Source organism: Protopterus annectens, chromosome 14.part0 (assembly GCF_019279795.1).
Source record: "Protopterus annectens isolate FY-2018-M chromosome 14.part0, PAN1.0, whole genome shotgun sequence".
In the NCBI taxonomy this organism is placed as follows: domain Eukaryota; kingdom Metazoa; phylum Chordata; order Ceratodontiformes; family Protopteridae; genus Protopterus; species Protopterus annectens.
In genome coordinates, this window is record NC_056748.1 from 1,102,143,727 (window position 1) to 1,102,165,178 (window position 21,452).

The 21,452-nt window shown below is 40.6% G+C and overlaps 1 protein-coding gene across 1 annotated transcript in view; it reads left to right on the forward strand.

Moving 5' to 3' along the window:
• The first annotated feature begins 4,809 nt into the window (after nt 1–4,809).
• Nucleotides 4,810–21,452, forward strand: part of EIF4EBP2 (eukaryotic translation initiation factor 4E binding protein 2) — a 53,420-nt gene continuing 36,777 nt past the window's right edge. Inside the window, exon 1 of the mRNA XM_044056890.1 lies at nt 4,810–5,148. Within this exon, the coding sequence (XP_043912825.1) occupies nt 5,013–5,148 (136 nt within the window). The 5' untranslated portion in view covers nt 4,810–5,012. The remainder of the gene's footprint in view (nt 5,149–21,452) is intronic.

Consider the following 21,452-nt stretch of genomic DNA (forward strand, 5'->3'; position numbering starts at 1 on the left):
ACCCATTATAGAGTACAATGCCCCCTTTTGGTACGTACCTCACAAGACATCTACAACAACTGGAAAGGCCACAGAAATACTTCACCAAAGAGGATTAATGGCCTCAAACAGATGCCCTAGGCAGACCATCTCAAAAAACCCAGCTTTACTCCGTCGCATATCGCCTACTCAGAGGTGATCTCTGCCTAACATACAAAGCTATGTCAAACCCAGAGCTGTTGGACATGCTCCACTTAAAGAAATCCCAATTCCTCCGAGCTACGTTCCTGGGACCTAAACCTTGTCACCACAATAAACAGAACATGCAGGAGGGATAGATTCCTGTCCCAGAGACTTCCCATACTCTGGAACAGACTACCTATCTATGTCAAACAGAGCTCCTCATTAGCACTCTTCAAGAAAAATCTTGATGATTGGATGGGTAATAAGACATTCAACCCGGGGATCACTTCTGTGGTTCTGCTTGACAGGGGCACAGGAAAATAATTTTCTTGGGTGGCGAAAGCCAGGGTGCCTTTTTGGCTAGGCTTGTATAGGCCCTAGGGCCAATAGCCTAGTACCTACCTATGAACCTATGCTATAGAATTGATGTTGGCAAACCAGGCAGTATATACACAGGTGTCCAAGTTTGAGATCTTGAGGTGTTATGATCACATTTATACCATCTTATATGGTTTACTAATGGATGGCCAAATATCAAGGGAAGTATTCGACTTTTTGCATGTCGAAAACCCCAAAATTGAGGTGCTTTTCAAAATACCTAAGCTCCACAAGTGCACAAAGAACCGCCCCTTTAGGCCTATCATTTCGGCTTCTGGGAATTGCACTGACTGCATATCACTGTATTTGGATCATATTTTGAAACCGTATGTGAAACAGTTACCTTCATACATAGCTGACTCCTGGGACTTTTTGGACCAGTTAAGAATATTCATTTCTGGTCTGGAGGATTCATTGAAGCACTATGTTATGTTAACAGCGGATGCAGTCTCATTGTTTACTTGTATACCACAGGACGTTGGTGTGGATTACATCAGGTGGATTTTGGTAAAATATACACACTTGACTAATCAGAGTGTGATTACATATACTTCCCTATTAGATATACTGTTAGAACACAGTTATTTTTTGTTTAATGACAATTTTTATAGACAACTTTCAGGTGTGTCTATGGGTGCAACAGTGGGGCCTACTTATGCCAACCTGGTACTTGGATGGTGGGATTTGGAAATTCTCCCACATGTTAAGTGTTATGACAAAGTCGTCTTTTATAAAAGATTTGTGGATGACCTCTTTTTCATTGTTAGGAAGGAGAGTTTCAACATGGAAAGTTTAATTGAGGCACTTAGTACTAGTACCCATTTTTTGAAATTTACACTTGGGGGCTCAGGTTTGGCAGTTCCCTCTTTGGATGTAGTGCTTAAGTGGGATGTGTTTATTAACAATGTGGTCAGTACTATCCACAGAAAAAATATGTTTTGTAACAGTTATTTACATTTCAAAAGCAGTCATCCTACATTTATCAAAAGGAATATTTCCCGCAGTCAATTTATACTGGCTTCCCGGATTACAGTAAAATATTTTTCTTTTTTGGAAGAAACAGAATTTATAAAGAAATTATTTTTGGAAAGGGGATATCCTGGGGAGATGTTGGATAGTGCAGCTAGCAAAATAGTGTCCAGGAGGGATGTGGATTTTCCCCCAATTTTGAAAAAAGGTTTTTCATAAAGGATGGTTGCTAACACAAGTGATACAAGCAAACCTAGGTTTTGCTTGGATATGAGTGTTGACAATTATCAGATTCGTAAGATCATTCAAGAAAATTGGAAGGTCATCTTGGGCAATGGTGATATGGTTAAAGTAGTGGGCGATGTAAGAACTTTTGTATATAAGAAAAATCAGAATATTAAAGACATGCTGGAAATCAAGGCCCGTGGTCTTTGTCACTTGGACATTGGTAGAATGAATGTTTTAAGTGCACAGGTTGTAAGGCATGTAGGCACATACAAATGGGTCCACATATTTTCTTGCAGCATCTATATTATAACATTATAGTTACATCAGAGGTGGTGATTTAAAGTGTGTAGTTGAACAAAAAGAGGCAGAGGGGCAACTTAGACTTACCTCTTATATGCAACCCGGTTTGAATGACAAGGTCAACATTAAATGTTTTTTTTAAAAAACAGAAAGATAAATATTAAATAATACTTGTGTTTTACACATATTTTTATATGTATTTAACAAGCTCTTTTTTACTTGATGAGTGGTGTGGTTCACTTTAATTGTAAATTGTTTAACAGGCTTGATTAGTTTTAGCTTAATGATTTTAGTATTTAAATAGTGAGTTCATGGTTGCTCTTTGTTTTTCTGATGAAGTCGTTAAGACGAATAGTGATTAAAAGAGATTTTACACTAAAAGACTTGGTCTTCTGCTGGTTCTATTGGTGTTTTACTTATCTATTTCACTCTTTGCTGACATGCATGAATTTACTGTTAGCTGTTACACCAACCACAGAAACACCATCAACATAAAAAGATTCATCACTGCCACTCAAGCTTGTGACAGTCTCGATTTAATTCAATGCTTGCTTTGGATTAATCTAACTATAAGCCAGTACTGATTTTTAAAACTTTTTGAAATGATTCCACTTTTTGCATTTCTGACACTGCCAACCATAAGCTAAACACTTTTCTCATTGGGATTCATGACTGCCCCCCACAATTTTGACAATTAGCAACAGGTGTTACTGAGGTAAAACGTTTCGGTTTACACTTATGAGGCTTAGTTGTCATTTTAAATTTCTGTTTTACACTATTGCCATTTGCATTGGAAGTTACAACACACATATTCATATGCTTCTCTGTGAGCTCATGTATTTGGCAAACATCAATAGCTTTGCTCAGTGTTAATTCATTATCATGCAGTAGAATTTTCCTCACTCTATCATTATTCATACCACACACAAGACAGCCTTTTATTAAATCATCTTGCAAGTCTCCAAACTGACATGCTTTTGCTATATTTTGTAAATCAGTAACATATGCTTCAATAGTTTCACCTTGCTTTTGATTTCTTGTGTTAAATTTCTGCTTTTCATCATTCTTTTTGTCTGAGGATTACACAGTTCCCTGAATTTACGTTTTAAACAGTCTGAATCTTCCTGCATGTCTGCTTGAGCAATATTGCAGCGTTTTTCTCCCTCACCCACATACACAGCAGATGTATATACAAAAGAATGTTCTCACTCAGTTGCCTCTGTGCCAGCTAAATTGAGAAGTATAAATGCTCAGGTACATAAATCTTTATCGTAAAGTGCAGCCGCTATGAAAATATCATATTCTTGTTCAATTACACACCAGTTCTCTACAACATTGCCATCAGCCACCAAAAGTTCGGGTCTGTGAAATCCGTGACATGCTATTAAAAAGTAAATGCAAACACTTTATGCACTTTTCATTTATGAAATTAATTTGATATGCTGTAAACGTAAATGCAAGTACCTATAACACTTTAGACATTTGTTGCACCATGGAGAGGCTTCTATGACTTATTGCATATAGTCGTTGCAGTTTGAAGTGATTCGTACAACCTCGGACATTTCATTGCACTTTGAAAAGACTAAAATGGCTTCTGGTACTTCGTTACACTTTGGAAGACTTAAAAACGACTTTGAATCTGGCTTCTGACACCATGTTAAATGATGAATGAAGGCATGATGGCAGTTTAACAGATCGTTTATTGTACACCCGACAGCCATTTCTCCATGCACATTCTACATCTTACTTGTAGCACATGCTCAGTTCAACTGGCTTAATACTGCCCCCTCAATCTGGAAAGTTCCTTAAATTACAGTGGCTAACAAGATACTGAAAGTATAGCTTAGCACACTGTTCTACAGCCAGCAAAGTCTTGTTTTAGCTCTCAGAATTGTCAATTCCAACCTGTCTTTATTGGCATTTTGGAAATTTATTGTTGGAGGCTGCCTTGGTGTTAAAAGGTTTAGGTTGCAAGATTACCATAACCACTTTGTTAGGGTTACCATCAAACAAATTAGAAACGTTGAACAATCTGGAACATAAAGAACCCCCCACCCCCCGCCTTAACTGGCACTTGATTAATGGATGGACCTCCTTTTTTCCTTGGCTTTGTAAACTATAGACTAGGGTGGTAAAGAAGAGATCCTAGATCATATGTGGTGCCTATGCTTTCTCCTAGGCCCACAATTTGAGACTAAGTTTAAATATTGCTCTTACAAACTTAGAAAGTTGCTAGAATAAAAGTTTTTGTACTGGCATACATTTTCAGAAGGATATGAATTCAAAAACTGAAACTACTGTCATTATTTAGTGACTTCATTACTCAATGACTTGCCAGAAAACTACAAATTTTATGAGGAACAAACAAAAAATATGAGCCTAATTAGACTTAACGTGCTGTGTAAAATGTTTGCCATAGACTTTGACCGTCTGGGACGTGTTTATGAGGCACATCTTCTACGTAGTACTTTTAATCGGTTGAGAATTGTGATAGTTTGCTATAGTTTTTTATCATCTATTTATTTTACTACAGAGAGCTGTTACGTGTTGATTAGAGATGATGAACAGTCACTCATTCTTCAAAGTCAATTAAAAATAGCTTTATTTACTTTTTTTCTTAATTTCAGTATACGTCAGAATGCATATGTGTAATACTTTCCATAACTGCAATTAAAGACTTATTACAACCACCACTCATTTTCAAATAGTCATGCACCGGCAAAGTAGATGACATAGTCACAGTACTTAGAAGAAAGGCCTCGGCGTCGGCGACGTCACATCCGGCTCTCGCTGGTGTTTTGTTTTGGTGGCGGAGGCAGGGCGGGACGGTGCTGACGGCTGGAGGACCGAACTTGAGCAGCACGAGAGGAGGAGTTGGAGCCCCGGAAAACACCGACCGACTCCGTCCGTCCGTGCAGTGCTGCAGTCAGGGACATCTACGTCTGTAAACAAAAGCTGTAATAAAACATTGAGACATGTCAGCCAGTCGTCAGCATAGTGAGAGCCGGGCCATCCCTACCAGCAGGACGGTGCTGGACAACGACACAACCCAACTACCTCATGACTACTGCACCACCCCTGGAGGAACCGTTTTCTGTACCACTCCTGGAGGTAGCTGCATCTTTTTGTGGGGATGAGAAGGGAATGAAGTAGGAAGCAAAGTTTGTTCTGTAGCTTGCTTAATGTAAACAGCATACAAGCAGGAAGTGGCTCTTCTCCTTTTTTAGCTTCGCTTTTGTTATGTTTTTTTTTCCCGCAGTGACATAACTTAACGCAGCCACTCGGTTCAGAATTGGGGTTCATTTGGACCACACTTTTTAAGAATTTATTGCACGAACAAACTGCAAAGCATGATTTATTGCTGCAGAATTATATAAGCCTGAACCAGGAAGCATTGTGTATGTTGAAGTTGGGTGGGCTGTATTCGGAGCTTTTCACTGGTCTGCAGATTGAGCACGTGGCCATGTTTATAAACTGCCGTGCTCGCGTGCAGTGTCACTCCCACTCCCCTGTAAACAAGAGTTGCGGCATAGCTGGCGAACCTTGAACCCGCGTTAAATCCCTTTGGGTTGCCTTATGAAACGGTGGTGCTAATGCGCGTTTCCTTTTTTTTTTTTTTTTAAATAAATCTGCTAATACATAGATGCAGTATTTATCGTTAGTGTTGTTTAACGTGTTGGCATCAGCACATCACGGTTTCTGTAAACATTTTTCTTAGTGTTTTTCAGGAATTGAACTAATTGTTTTATCGTTGCTTCTTTATTGTCGGATAATAATGACAAGATCTAATGACTTTCAGAGGAGTGATTTAAGCCTTGAAGGATAGAATTTCTGCTTTCTTCGCAGCGACAAGTGTATAGGCAGCAGTGCTTCTAACTGTGACTAACGGGCGGTTTCTTCCTTTAAGAAGGGAAGGAGGAAGCGAATTTAGTTCATTTTGAGTCTGTTGCCCTGCCGTGCACCACTCCCTACAGAATTTATTTCGCAGCTTGCTGTGAAGGATGGTGGCACTTGATAGTTGCTGTACATTGCTAATAAATGAGTGCATACATGGTAGACTGGGCTTACTTGATCTCTCTCTTCCATTAGCCCAATTAGGAATAGTAATTTGGAAGAATAATACCTTATGTTGAAGTTGGCGAGCCTTATATATTCTTAAATTTAGAATGAAGGGCAACAACACAAAATGACATGAACCTGTTTTCATTATATGTTGTTATTTTCTTAATGATCATTCATAATTCTGAATGGCCATTTTCTCATTTGTCACAAAAAGCCTGAAAACAGATTAATTCATTTAGCAGTGGTAAAGCTCTACAAACTAAATTTTTATGAGAACTCCATTATAATGTTCCATAACTATCTGAATAATAGAGCTTCTCGATTTTTTTGCTAACAGTTGTTTCTCATTTAACAGAGCGTTTAGTATTGATTTACTTCAAGTCTTAGTTTTTGGGGAAATCTCTTTTCTCCCTGGTTATCAATGACTACATCTACATTCTAATGTATGCAAGTAACATACTTGGGATTGCATCCAACAAAACTCATCACAGCATTCAGTCCATACGTCAGGCATAAGTTGCAGATGTATCTAATTAACTTCATAAGACCAGACTACCGTTGAACTCCAAAAAGCAAATATATTTTTGGTGACCCCTCAAAAACTTGCCATTGTCCATCACTAACTCTCAAATACTGTAAAGGAAATGCCATCCCAAATACAACCCAATAAAGGTACCTTGGCATTACATTAGACCCCTATCTTAACTTTACACTTCATAAGGAAAATATCACCACTAAAGTACTTTCTCAATTCAAACTTTGTTATAGGATATCTCACCTGCCTTCACCTACTGCACATGCTTCGTAGCTAAAAATGTCAGTCCTTAAACTGGAATATGGTCTACCACTGCTCTGCCTACACTCACCCCACAGCACATACAGACTGCAAATGGCAGAAACAAAATAGGCAGATTTGCTCTTCTGGCGGATATGAAAGTGCATCATTGTGACCTCCTAAAGTAGTTAAACTCACTGTCTCACAAACAGAGACACAAGTCTTTGTTTTCATCTTCAGAATTCTTTTAACTGGGTTGTTGCTCCTAACTAAAAAAAAAAAAAAAAGTTTTTCCATTAGGGAACAAAACCATTCGTTAAGAAACAGCCAGAATCTTCTTCTTTCGGCTGCTCCTGTTAGGGGTCGCCACAGCAGATCAACTGTTTCTATTTCCTCCTGTCCTCTGCATCTTGCTCTGTCACGCCAACCACCTGCATATCCTCTCTCACCACATCCATAAACCTTATCTTAGGCCTTCCTCTTTTCCTGTTACCTGGCATCTTCATCCTTAGCATTTTTTTCCCAATATACTCTGCATCCCTCCTCAGCACATGTCCAAACCAACGTAATCTTGCCTCTCTGGCTTTGTCTCCAAACCTTCCAACCTGGGCTGACCCTGTAATATCCTAATCCTGTCCGTCCTTGTCACACCCAGTGCAAATCTTAACATCTTCAACTCTGCCACGTCAAGCTCTGACTCCTGCCTTTTTGTCAATGCCACTGTCTCCAACCCGTATAACATATCTGGTCTCACTACCCTCTTGTAGACCTTCCCTTTCACTCTTACTGGTACTCGTCTGTCACAGATTACTCCTGACACTCTTCTCCACCCACTCCATCCTGCCTGTACTCTCTTCTTCACCTCTCTTCCATGCTCACCATTACTCTGAACTGTTGATCCCAAGTACTTAAACTCATTCACCTTCGCCACCTCTACTCCTTGCATCCTCACCATTTCTCTATCCTTCCTCTCATTCACACACACATATATTCTGTCTTAGTCCTCCTTCCTCTCATTCACACACACACATATTCTGTCTTAATCCTGCTGACCTTCATTCCTCTTCTCTGTAGAGCATATCTCCACCTCTCCAGGGTCGTCTCCACCTGTTCCCTACTCTCACTTCAGATCACAATGTCATCTGCAAACATCATAGTCCACGGGGACTCCTGTCTGATCTTGTCTGTCAACCTGTCCATTACCATTGCAAATAAGAAAGGGCTCAGAGCTGATCTCTGATGTAATCCAACCTCCACCTTAAACGCATCCGTCACTCCCACCGCAGACCTCACCGCTGTCACACTACCCTTGTACATATCTTGTACCCCTCTTACATACTTCTCTGACACTCCCGACTTCCTCATACAATACCACAACTCCTCTCTAGTGTCATATGCTTTCTCTAAATCCACAAAGACACAATGCAACTTCTTCTGACCTTCTCTGTACTTCTCCATCAACACACTCAGAGCAAACCTCACCAGACTGACTTCCCCATACTAACCCACCCAAAAGCACAGTAGGAGAAATAAATTTCTCTAGACTACGGCCTGGTCTATAGAATCACGTCCCAGATGAAATGAAAACAGTCAAACATTTAGAGCTGTTCAAAACATCAGTTAAGTAATAAGTGCACCTGTTTTCATGATGCACTTTCTCCTCAGAAAAATCTGACAAATTGAACATTTTCTTAATATTTTTTGCTGGCATTTGTTACATTGTTTGTTACTTCATTTTTCATAGAGGTTTCCAATAACACGTATGATCTTTTTTTCTATCCAACCATAAAAAGATTCTATTACCTTTTGTAGCTTCTTTGCTAACTCCTTTCTTCTTTTGATTCTGGATGGCTTGAAGAATATCACTGTGTTGCAATATGTCCAATATTATACTGCAATGATAACTCAATTTATTGCTTTGTCTGTTCTGTATTAGTTTTATCAGCCTTTTAAATGGTGTCTGTAGACGTTCCCTCCTCCCACATTTTCCACGGTACCTTGGAATGGAGAAATTTTTTTTTGTTATTATGACACCATGAGTCAAGTCAGTTGCTACATGTGCAGAGTTTAAGTTTTCTTAGAACTGTTAGTAACCACGTGCACATGTAGAAATTCAAATTGATTTCACTTTTAAAGCATATAATGCTTACTTTTTGTTTGTGATAAATGTTATGCTTACATACTATGAGATTCCCAGGTTTAGTCTTGTTTCTGGAGTTTAGCAGAATTTGAAAGTTTTCTCACTATTAAAAAAAAATGTAATAAGTTTATTAGCTTTGTTTGTAGCACAGTAACATAATTCTTAATAATACTGGCCGTAGTCTTATCACATTCTGTAGAAATAGCTATATATGTAGCATGTGTAATCACTTTTCACAGTTCTGCTACTAGCATTCTCTTTTTATTTCTACTATTAATGGAATAGAATCTGAAAATGTGACCCCTTCCCCCATATTACTTGCTACCTTGTTTCACAAGAGATTGTACACTTCTAACTGTAGTTGTGTAAGAAGAAGCAGACGATTAAGTTTTAAACAAAGTTTCTTTAATTAATAAACATTTTACCAAAGTTACTAGTTTGCCAATGTTTTTTTTTTTTTTTTACTAAAATCAACTTTATTGAATTATCAGTTATAGGCAGCAAGTAATGTCTTTTGGCTTTTCCCGGTTAGGGGTCGCCACAGCGGAACTCTGGTCTGCTAATGATTGGCAGCGGATTTTTACGGTGCAGAGTTGCTAGCCCGATGCCCAACCTTCAAAGAAGGCACACTCATTCATGCTCGCACCTACCTGCATGTCTTTAAACGTTACTCGACCACGGGGAGGACATGCAGACTCCTCACAGAAGGCGCTCCAGTCGAGAATCGAACGGGAGAACCTCTTGCTATGAGGCGACAACGCTAACCTCTGCACCACCATGGCATCTTGTCACGTCATGTCATACATTTATATAAATGAAAAAGCATTTTTGACATATTTTCTGTTACAAACATTATATATAGTATATAACTTTCTATACAATTATTGTAAATTTAACATTACTTAGCTTATTCAGTTCCTACCTTTTCTTAAGCATTGTTCCACTAAAATATTATTCTGCATGTATTGCTCCCACAATTCCCATTTTTTCTATGTAAATTGCTTTCACCCTTGTCTAAAGATCCCACTTCAGTTCTTTTATCTTGTTGCTAGATTCACTACTACTAATATGGTAAATTTAGACTTTGATTTCCATTTTCTAGTAATTGCTAACTGCGTATAGGCAATTCAGATCCTGTATCCCAGCTCAAAAAATCACTCCCTTAGTTACACCAATTTGCCCACCCAGTGTTTCTGGCAGAGTAATCTACAGGGAATTTTTAAAGTCTGCCAACTGATTACACTCCCAAAAAATGTTTTCACTTGCGTCTTGCTTCACTATCACACTTCCAACATTTGCAAATCTACCCGAGGAAAAGTCTGCTTGTGGTATAAAAATACCTATGCAAACACTTTGAAGTACTTGGCAAAGTTCTTGGGATTACTTGTTGAAACCCACTTTCTCATATTACTAGGAGATATTCTTTTCTAAGTTTGTGCATTGCTAGACATTCAAACATTTTTGTTTTAATGATACTTTATTTATTTTATTTTACATTTATTGACCGGGATAGTCCGACTGGATGCATGTCCATTTTCAGCGGAGGCCCTGGGAGAAAAGCTCCAAGGGTAAGCAGATATAGCATTACATAATACCAGCATTACATATTACAAACATACTATTTACAGAGATTACATAAGTAAGCAAGTTAAACAAGTTCCACAGGTTAGTGTTAATCCTGAGAGCAAGTCAGGATTAAATTAAATTACACAGTAAACTGGTTAACAAATTTTTACACATTTTAGAGAGAGTTAGCCAGGCTTGATACATTGACATAGCCAGTTAAGTGCCAAATGTTGTTTGAGTCTAGTTTTAAATTGACCTGAGGTGGAAAATAAGCTGGAAGAGCGTTCCAGAATCTACTTACAGAGTTTGCAAAGAGAGAGTCACCGGCTGTGTTATTAATTTTGCTAGTCTGAATTAGTAGTTTGTTAGAGGATCGAAGCAGTCTAGGATTGTTATAGGGGGTGATAATATTTTTAAGTGCAGGAGTATTGTCCGGATTATAGAGGATTTTATAGGCCATAATCAGTTGGTTATACTGGATTAGGCTGGGTAGTTCAAGCCACCCAAGCTGATTTAGATTGATGCAATGATGTGTCCTAAAAGGCAGCCCAGTGGCAAACCTGGCAATGTGGTTGTAGCAAATTGAGAGTTTAAGGACAGTCTTGTTTAAATTCGAGAGTAGAGGGGGATGCATACAGAAGGGTTGAAAGAAGGTGAGAGCGAGCTATGGCAATTTTAGCTGGAGGGGTTAGGAAGGCTTTTATTCTGTAAAGTGACCCTAGTTTTTTATTGATGGTTTTGATAGTTTGGTTAACATGTAGGTCGAATTTTAGATGGTCTATGATGACACTTGTAGAGGGGTCATGGGAGATTATTGTGCCATCATTTGAATTTATGGTAAAGGTGAAAGCGGTAGACCTACGTGTTGGTGAAAATAGCATTTTAGTTTTTTTGGCATTTAGGATCAGACAATGTTCAGAAAGCCAGTTTTCTATTGTATTAAAGGTGGTCTGGGTAGCTGACCATAACTCTACTGGAGATGTGGCTGAGCAAATCAGAGTGGAGTCATCAGCATACTGGATACAGCTGACTTTTGGGATGACAGTAGGTAGTTAATGAAGATGAACAGCAAGGGCCCTAATATAGAGCGTTGTGGTACTCCAAGGGTGTTTGGTAGAAGGCTAGAGAGTTTATTCTGCCAGAGGACAGCCTGCTGTCGACCATTCGGGTAGGATTGAAACCATTGAAGGGCTTTAGTATCTAGACAGAATGTTTGTAGGATGTGGATTAAAAGTTGGTGAGCAACCATATCGAATGCCTTGGAAAGATCCAAGAAGAGGGCTGAGGATATATAATTATTGTTGCGATTATGGTTTATGGTGTTGGTAAAGGCTAGGAGGGCTGAAGTAGTGCTGTGATGAGGATGGAAGCCATGCTGAGTGTCTGCCATAAGGTGATTCTGGATTAGGTGGTGCATGAGTTGTCTATGAATACATTTTTCAATAATCTTTGCAAGTGGAGAGAGTATAGCTATTGGCCTATAATTGGAGAATTCAGTAGAGCTGCCTCCTTTGTGAAGTGGGATTACATAGGATATTTTCCAGATGGTAGGAATTTTAGCTTCTACTATGGTTCGATTGATTAGTATTGAGACTGGGTAAGCAATAGCATCAGCTGATTTTTGTAGGTACTCGGCAGGGAGTTGATCAGCAGAAAGTGTAGTGGGTTTTAATTTTTTGATCAAGGTACGGATAAGTGAAGTGACGACTGGTTGGAAGCTGAATGCGAGTAGGTTTCTAGGGATGCTACTTTCAGGACCAGGGGAGCTAGGAGGTAGTTGGCTAGCTAGGGCTTGAATTGTCTCAGTAAAGAATCGGTTAAAACTGTCAGAAGCATCTTCAGGGGTTTTGTCAGTAGTAGCAGCAGGGATTGGGCTTGAAGTTTGTCCAGGATGTTCATAGGTTCATACTAGGCTATCTGCCCTACGGCATTCATAAGCCTAGCCAGAGTGTGTTTGGCTTTCGCCACCCATTTTAAATGAATTTTGCTATGCCATTTTTTGAGGTTAGTATACTGTGCCTCTGTCTAACAGTGACACAGAAGTGATACCCGGGGTAAACCTACGATCTCCCATCCACTCATCAAGATTCCTCTTGAAGAGAGTCAATGAGGGACTCTGCCTAACCTGGACTGGGATTTTATTCCAGAGTGAAAGGAGCCTCTGGGTTATGAATCTGTCCCTCCAGCATGTCCTATTTATTTCAGTGCTGAGGTTCAAGTCTCTCGAGCACGTAGCTCGGTGGGATTTTGATTTTCTGAGCTGCAGCATGTCCATTAATTCCGGGTTGGACATGGCTTTATACGTCAGGCACAGATCGCCTCTGAGCAGGCGGTATGCCACTGAGTAGAGCTGGAGTTTCTTTAACCGGGCAGCATATGGCATCTGTTTGAGCCCTTTGATCCTCTTGGTGAGGTACTTTTGGGGTCTTTCCAGTTGCTGCATGTGTCTGGTAAGGTACATCCCAAAAGGGGCATTGTACTCAATTATGGGCCTGATGAGTGAAGAGGCACGATGACCTCCCCTGATCTAGATGTGAATCCCTTCATGATTAGGTGGGCTATTTAAAATGTTTTTCTAACCACTTTAGCCACGTGGTTTTCAAATGAGAGATTGCTATCAACTTGGGTCCACAGGTCCCTAATTACTTCTTCTGTACTTAATAGATTACCACCTATGTGGTAATTTGTGGGCACTTTGTTTTTGCCAAAGGGGATGACTATACACATTTTGGTGTTTAGCTTGAGGCCATGGCTCTGGTACCAGTTGTCTGTTTCTATGAGGCCCTTTTGTAGGATGCTTGTGTCAGCTGGAGAGTCGATTATGGCGCCTAGTTTGCAGTCATCTGCGAACTTGGTCAGCCACAGTCCTTCCGTGTTGGCCTGTACCTCCGAGAAATATATACCGAACAAGAGAGGTCCCAGGACTCAGCCTTGTGGGACGCCACTTGTAACTGGTTTGGAGTCTGACATGGCTCCAGCAATTCTAACCATGTGGGTTCTGTCCATGAGCCAGTTTGCAACCCATCTAGTGACATAGGGGTTTATATTTAAGCTGGTGAGCGTATCTATAATGCCTGAGTGGGGTATTGTATCGAAGGCTTTTGCGAGGTCCAGGTAGGCTGTGTGCACCACCTTCCTCTCGTCAGTGGCCTTGGTGACTGTTTCAAAGAAATCGACCAGGTTTAAGAGGCAGGATCTGCCCTTAACAAAGCCGAACTGGGTAGGATCCAGTGTCTGTAGGTCCCCAATATCTTTATTTATGAGGTCCATGATGATCCTTTCCATAGCTTTGCAGACCAAGCTAGTCAGGCTTATGGGGCGATAGTTTCCAGGATCCGTTGAGGCACCACCTTTGTGGAGAGGGACCACTGTTGCTGTACGCCACTCTTTGGGTACATATCCTGTAGTAAGGCTGAGATTGAACAGTAGTTTTATGTTTGGATTTAGCTCTTCTTGGAGTTCATGTAGGACGCAGCCCGGGACACCGTCTGGTCCCTTTGATGCTGTGTTTTTTGCTTTGGAGAGGGCGGCTCTTACCTGAGCATCTGAGATGTCAGGGGGGCAACACTCTGCTGGGATAGATATTTACCCTTGTGGTAGGGAGGGGGGGAGACGTTTGCGCTGAACCTGTCCGCTAGGATGTTGGCAATGTCTGTGGGTTCGGTGTATTTTTTGTCATTTTGGACTAATTCTGAGCATATCTGGGAATTCCCACCCAGGTTCCTAACATAACTAAAGAAAGCCTTGTGATTATCCTTAGTGTCTTGTGCAATTTTTCTCTCTAAGCTGGCCTTAGACGATTTTATGAGTGCCCGTAGTTTTTTGCTAATACTGATCAGAGATGCCTTCCCTTTTTGGGATTTTGCTCTATCATGTAGTAGCTTCCTCCTTCTATTGTATAGTTTGTTTATGGCTGGGGTCCACCAGACAGGACGACTGCCTTTGGAGGATTGGGTCTTGGTTTTATTTGGGATTGCATGATCCATGCATTCCTGAAGGTGTTCATAGAATGCGTTTATAAAGGATTCTGCGGTCTGGGCTGTATTTTCCACAGGGCCGGGGGCTTTGAAGGATTCCACCTTGGTTTTGAGGAGTGTGAAATTTGCTTTAGAGAAGTTTTTCACTGTGGTTTTCTGGGCAAGGGGTGGGGCCGGGATGTGAATATCCAGTGAGATTAGTTTATGGTCTGATCTTACCAGTGAGGGATACACTTCTGGTCTGGAGCATAGAGCCCCCATGTTGTTGATGATCAGGTCCAGTATGTTTTCCCCTCTTGTGGGAGTGGTAACAAGTTGTTCCATAGCATTTGAGTTTATAAATTCTAGGAACCTTTGGGCTAGGGTGTTGGAGCTAGAGTAATGCTCCCAGTCTATGTTTGGGTAGTTGAAGTCGCCCAATATAATGGTGTTTGGAGAGACCTTCATATTTTCCAGTGTTCTCAGGAAGGCCGAGTGGGGTTCCTGGGTTTGGGAGGGTGGTCTGTAGCAGGCTATAAACTGGAAGGCAGTTTTACCCACTGTTAGTTGCACATGGATAGTCTCTGATGCTTTGTGCTGTGCCACCAACCTGGAGGTGTGGGTATCTTTGACGAATATTGATACTCCCCCTCCTTTTGTGGTGCGGTCCAAGTTTTGGTGCCGAAAAGCATGGTATGAGGTATAACCTGGTAGTACTGGGGTGCTCTCGGGAGTCTTGAACCAGGTTTCTTTTACTGCACAGATATCTTATGTTCTCCATGCTAAGGAGAGTTTCGAGTGTGTGCATCTTGAGGTTTAGACTTCTGGCATTGAGTAGCATTACTCTTAGTTTCTTATCTCTTGTGATACCTATGGAAGTGGGTTTATCTTTTGAGCCTTGCCTAAAAAAGGCACTATGGGGGTGGCAAGAGCCTTTGCCAATATCCGAAAGCCCAGGGGTGACAGATGCAAGCCGTCCCTAGCGAAGCATCGTGGCTTGTCGAGCATGTCATCCCAGGCTTACAGGCGTAGGATCACCTTTGAATGACACCAATACTTAAGCTAATTGTTGAAATTGATCATCTTATCTTCATATTGTGGCATAATTCTTGGTGAGGGTAAGATGCTACTCAAGATCATGGTCATACCGGCCTGGGCTACATGCTCAGAGAGCTCCTCTATGTCTCTTTTCATGTAGTCCAGGGAGGTACGTCTCAGGCCATTTACACCAGCATGGACAATGACTGAGTCATATTTGTACTTGCCTTGGAGTGACCTGAGTGCTTGTGTTAGGTGACGGATCCTAGCGTCCGACAGTCAGCTCACCGTGACCTTCTCCTTGCTCAGCCTGGTGTGTGGGACGTCAGTGTGCCTGACAATAGATTCACCTATTACAAGTGTATCAGGTGTGTTGTTTAGCCTTAAGGGCTGTGACTGTTCGGCACACTGGCTTTGTGAACTATGTGTTGCACGTGTTTTGTTTTGGGGTAGCGGTTGCTTGGGTGTCTGCTTTGGAGGTCTCTGCTGCTTAGGCAAATTTTTATTTAGAGCCTCCGAGTATGTTTTTGTGTGTTTGTGTTTGGTTTGCTGTCGTGGTAGGTCTATGTGAGACTGGAATTGTAGTGAGTGTGGTTTCCTTCTCCTCCTGACTGGTTATGCCAGTACTGAGTTGAGAGAGCTTAGTCTCCAGTTTGGCTATATGGTTGCATCTCTCACATGTGTTGGAATTTGTTGGGAGAAGAGGATTGTATGTGTACATGAGGCAGTTGTAACATTGCCTCAAGATTCCCAGATTCACCAGCTGGACCAGAGAGGAGATTGACAACTGACCTTTGGACATGCTAGAATAGTATTGGGAATTCCTTTATAATTGAAAAAAAGGGCCAATGGGGAACAAGGTACTCAAGTGGAGTTTGTGAGGGTGTAGTGCTTTTAATTTTTTAGTGCTGACTTATATAATTGCTTTAGTGAGCAAGTACCAGGCTTTAGAGTAGGAATAGGGTGTTTATTATGAGAACTAGATCAGTTCTAAGGGAAAAAGTGAAGAGCAGACTTTGTGGAGCCGAGAATGGTTTAAACCCAATTAAGAGGAGCTGCGCTATGCGCAAAGCCGCGCCAAAGCGGGTTTTATACAGGGGGGCTTGAAAGGGCTAGAAATTGGCCCAAAACGGCCAATAGACTACCAGATTATTGTGCTGGGAACAGTCCTTCAGGGATAGATAGGCTGCTCTAAGCTCCCCACCGCCACTGGTGAACAAAGAAGCCTCCCTTTATCCAAGAAAGGAAATGGGCAACACAGGAACTTTCCAAAAGTCCAGAATACAGCAAAGCCTGTATTTGGACTACTCTAGGTCAGGAAAGACGGGAAACAAGGATAATCTTCTTTTTTTGCAACTAACAGCAGGAAAATGAAATAAATATGTAACACAGGCTAGCGCACTTGAGTGTGTGGCCTCAACAGGTAAATGCAACGAACAGGACAAACTTTAAATTACAAACTCAAAAGCGCGCTAAAGCTGGCTTTAAAGCAGGGGGTTAGAAAGAGATAGGAAATGGCCCAAAACGGCCAATAAGCTACAAGTCACTGGGCTGGAACCACTCCTCAAGGGACAGATAGGCTGCTCAGAGCTCCCCACTCTCACTGAACAAAGAAGCTTCCTCCTATCCAAATAAGGATATGGGCAACACAGCAACTATGACACAGCCCAGAGATCAGCAATACCTGAAGACTGGACTATTGTAGTTCAGTAAAGGTGGGAAACGAGGATTTTTTTTTATTTTTTTTTTTATACAAAGTAGCAGAAATTAGGTACAGAAACACAGTAAATGCTTTAATTCGGCTAGCACACTTGAGTGTGTAGCCTACCAGGTAAACTAAGCAAAAACAAAAGTGCAAAAAACTCAGAAATACAGGCAGGAATGCAATAAAACAACTTTGCAGAGCTTATTTAGTTAAAGAAACAGAGAAGTCTATATATACAGAAAAGCAGCTAAAACACACAAACACTTCAGATGCAGTGCAACCTAGAGCACTTGAGTTGTAGCAATATTAAGGCAATTACAGTTATAATAAATGCTCTGAAATATACTCTATTTCCAAAATGTTTGAGAAGCACAGTCAGAACACAAGGAGATTCAGGCAAAAACAAAATGTTTTTTTTTTGTTTTGAAAGGGAAAAAGGAGAAACAGAAGGCCTTATCCAATGTTCTCTCTGTATTAGGTAGAATGAGCTAATGACACTAGACTGGGAGCAGGAGAGGCCTTAGGTCAACTGGTGCCCTAGGCAAAAGGGTTCCACAGTGCCCTCATCCTGGTCTACCTACACTAAATAAATACTAGAAAAGTGCCCCTGCTAGAACGGCGCCCTAGGCGGCCACCTAGTTGGCCTGTCACAGATCAGATTTACAGTAGGGGCGGGCAACTGCAAAGCCACCAAGTATAACAGCAAGACACCAACTGGGAGGGGGGTGGGGACAAAAGCAATAGCCTACAAGACAGTAAGCACTAGAGAAAGCCACAAATGAAAGTTTTTAAACGGATAAAGATTTGTAAAGATACAGAATGCTTTCAACTGCAAACAAATCAGTTACTTGTGCAGATTAGTTAATAGCAATAACATACACTCAAAGACTAAAAAGCAGGCAATAAAAGTGCTATATATTAATTGTTAGAAACAATAATCTGTATAAATAATCGAAAAAAAAACAGGATACTTGTATATCTCAGCTAACAGTTGTGGTCAACAACTCTCATCCACTCTGCTCAGTGTAGTAGATTATTTAAACCTGCCCAAAACTTCTGAGGGTTATTTTGATTTACTGTCTGTAAATTGCAGTAGTGTTTTTTGTCTTGTAAAATTGATTTTCTGGTTTTGTTCCTGGATTGCCTGGATTTAATGTGATCTTGAGGATCTTTAGAAGAACGCCATAAAGCCCATGCTGTGTTTCTAAGGGTAATTTTGAGTTTAGACTCTTTCGAAAGTCATGGCACAGTTTTTGCTTTGGTACTCTTTGAACAAACAGGTGCATGCGAATCAAGGATCTTAAGGAATTTGTTGTTAAAGTATGCTACCGCTTCCTCTAAGGGGAGGTGTTTTAGAATAGACCAATTACATGAGTTTAGTTCTTGTTGGAATTTGGCAGGGTTAAAGCTTTTATTGTTTCTAACCTTTCTGTGTAAGTGTTGTTGGGAATTAATGGTTTTGTGCTTAATTACATATGTGAGAAGGTGATCGCTTAGGCCATCAAGGAGGGTACCAGAGGTGTACAGTTGGGGATGACTATTTGAGTACCCAGTCAAGTATGCTTTCTTTTTGTTGGGTTTACCTATCCTGGTAGGGGTGGATATAATTTGTGTAAATGCATGCAGGTTAATATGGCTGGTTGGGGATTCTGAGGAACAGGTGCCCCAGTCTGTTAGTCTCCAAGTAGTAGGGTTTCTTGGGGGTAGTGACATGATAGCCAGTGCAGGAAATCTTCAAGTGTAGATATATTGTTACCTGGGGGAATGTACATACAGATTATATTAATGCATTTATTTTTATTAAGTTGCAATTTGGTGGCAAGAATTTCTGAGTTATTAATCTGAGGTGGTTGTATTACATCTATGGTGACATTCAACTCAGATTTATAGAGTACAGCTACCCCATCCCCCTTCCTCGAAGCACGATCAGCCTGTGTATGTTGTACCCAGGTGGTAACACTTCATTGTCTTTAGTGTTAGGTTTTAACCAGGTTTCAGATAAACAGAGAATCTCAGGGGAGTGGACATCCAGAAGTGCATGCAATTCATGTACCTTGTTATTAACGCTTCTAATATTGAGATGACAGGGTAGGAGAGAGTTAGTTGGCCTATTAATTGTAGGTTTGTAGCTTAGATTGCAAGTAGAGGGGGTATGTGTATCTGAAGTGGGTGGGACAGGGTTGGGGTGACTATCACCACCAAGTATTAGGTTGAGTCTATACTTGGTGATGAACTTCAGGAATTTTATTAGTTTCTGGTAGTGTTTGGATCTAGAGCTAATGTGCCTGGGATTGAGATGTTGATAGACTGAACAAGATGTTGGATAGGATCTGGTACTGTAAGTATGGTTGAAGGTGGAAGCATTTACAGCTGGGGTGATAGTATGGCCTTTTGGGACCTGACATCCCATGAGAAACTGGTTTTCATACAAGGTAAGGAGGTATGGTGCGAACAAGAGGGGTAGTAAAGAGGAGTTTATCATTATCTGTGATTCAGCTAGTGAGTTAAGGAACTGTGGTGAGGTAAAGGTACTGGAAGGGGGATGGGAGAATGCCAGATGAAAGCTAATAGGTGCTATTAAAATGTAGGTAGAAGAATGGGGGTGGGAGGAATTATCCCAGATGAAAGCAGATAGGATCTAGAAAGTGGGGGAGTGGCTATAGTACTATAAATTTAGAGGTACTGGGGGCAGGAAGGAATTGGGGGCAGGGAGGGGAGCGAAGAGAAGCTCGAGCGTAGCGGGGCTATTGCAGTTTACAAGGTGTCCTAAAGCTATAAGGTAAGTATTATAGCTCTTAATGTAAGAGTGAATTTACTTAAGTTACAGGGGAAGGAGGCAAACACTCAAGTAGAAAAAAAAGATCCCTGTGGCTGACCAGTATGGTGACCTGCTTAATTACAAAGCACTGTAAGTGAAAGCTTTTTGTGTGCAACCTACTCTGTTTAAATGCTGAGAGAAACTGATTGCAGTCCTGTAGACACCGTTTTGTAGGGAACTGTAGAGTTCAGCCTGAGTCACACCAGGTCAGCCAAGGGGGGAAGAGAAAGGGAAATCCTAAGCACCTAGATTTGAAATAAAACATCTGAGTTTTTACCAAATTGCCAGCTTTAAAAGTCCAATTTTGAAATTTTACAGATTGTACTTCAGATGCTATTCCAGGCCCAATCAGGATTTCTTTTTAAGTTTCACTTAGTCAGTGATTATAGTCCCTCTATATCCACATAGGTTTTTAATGCTTCTTCCATCATATGGGAAGACTTGGTTTAGCCCATTCCAGTGTGTCTCATTTCTCTTGAGTGGCATGACTTCAAAAAGCACGGGATAGAAATCCATGTTGTCTTTTTTACTAAACATTTCAATGGCAGGTTCAGTTCTGGGGCTAGCTGTTACATTGGTCAGACCCACTATTATTATTGTTTGAGTAATATAATTTTGGCAACATTAATAGAGCATTGATGGTCCAGGGAGAAGCAGAATTTAGGAAAATGCTGCTACTTTTGTCTGGTTTTGATACAGAGAAAACATTTGTATTGTTGGCTGGGAGATAATGGGTTGAACAGTGGTAGGTAGTAATTGCACTCCCTCATAGAATAATATAGTTAATTAGGAGGATATATGAAGGGTGTGAGGGAAGAGTTAAAGTGGGAGGGTTCCCCACCAACAAGCTGCATTTGAACAGAGGAACAAGTCAGGGGTGTCCTCTTTCCCCTTTATTTGTTTTATATTTAGAGCCATTGGCAAATAATATGAGAGACAAATGCAGTGATATAAACTGCATGGTAAATAAGAAAAGTTATCGTTATTTGCAAATTATATTGTTTTGTACTTTAAACATCCAAAATGGACATTTTTGAGTTGTGAACATTTTTGAAACTGTTTCAAATCTTTTGGGGGTGTAAAATTTTTAATGAAGATAAGACAGAGGCAATAGTGGTCAACTATGTACCCACACATGAATTGTTTCAAAAATACTCGTATTGTAAGTGTATGGATTAAAACATTTTCTGTTATGGACGCTGAGGAATATGTGAGAAGAGATCCAGGCAGTACGTGCAAATGGCCAGTTGTGATCAGTGTACCATCCTGGTAATTGAATGTAACATAAAATGAAATAAAACCTAAAAAAAAAACAAAACTAATGCAAAACGTGAGGAACTGGTAGCTCATAATTA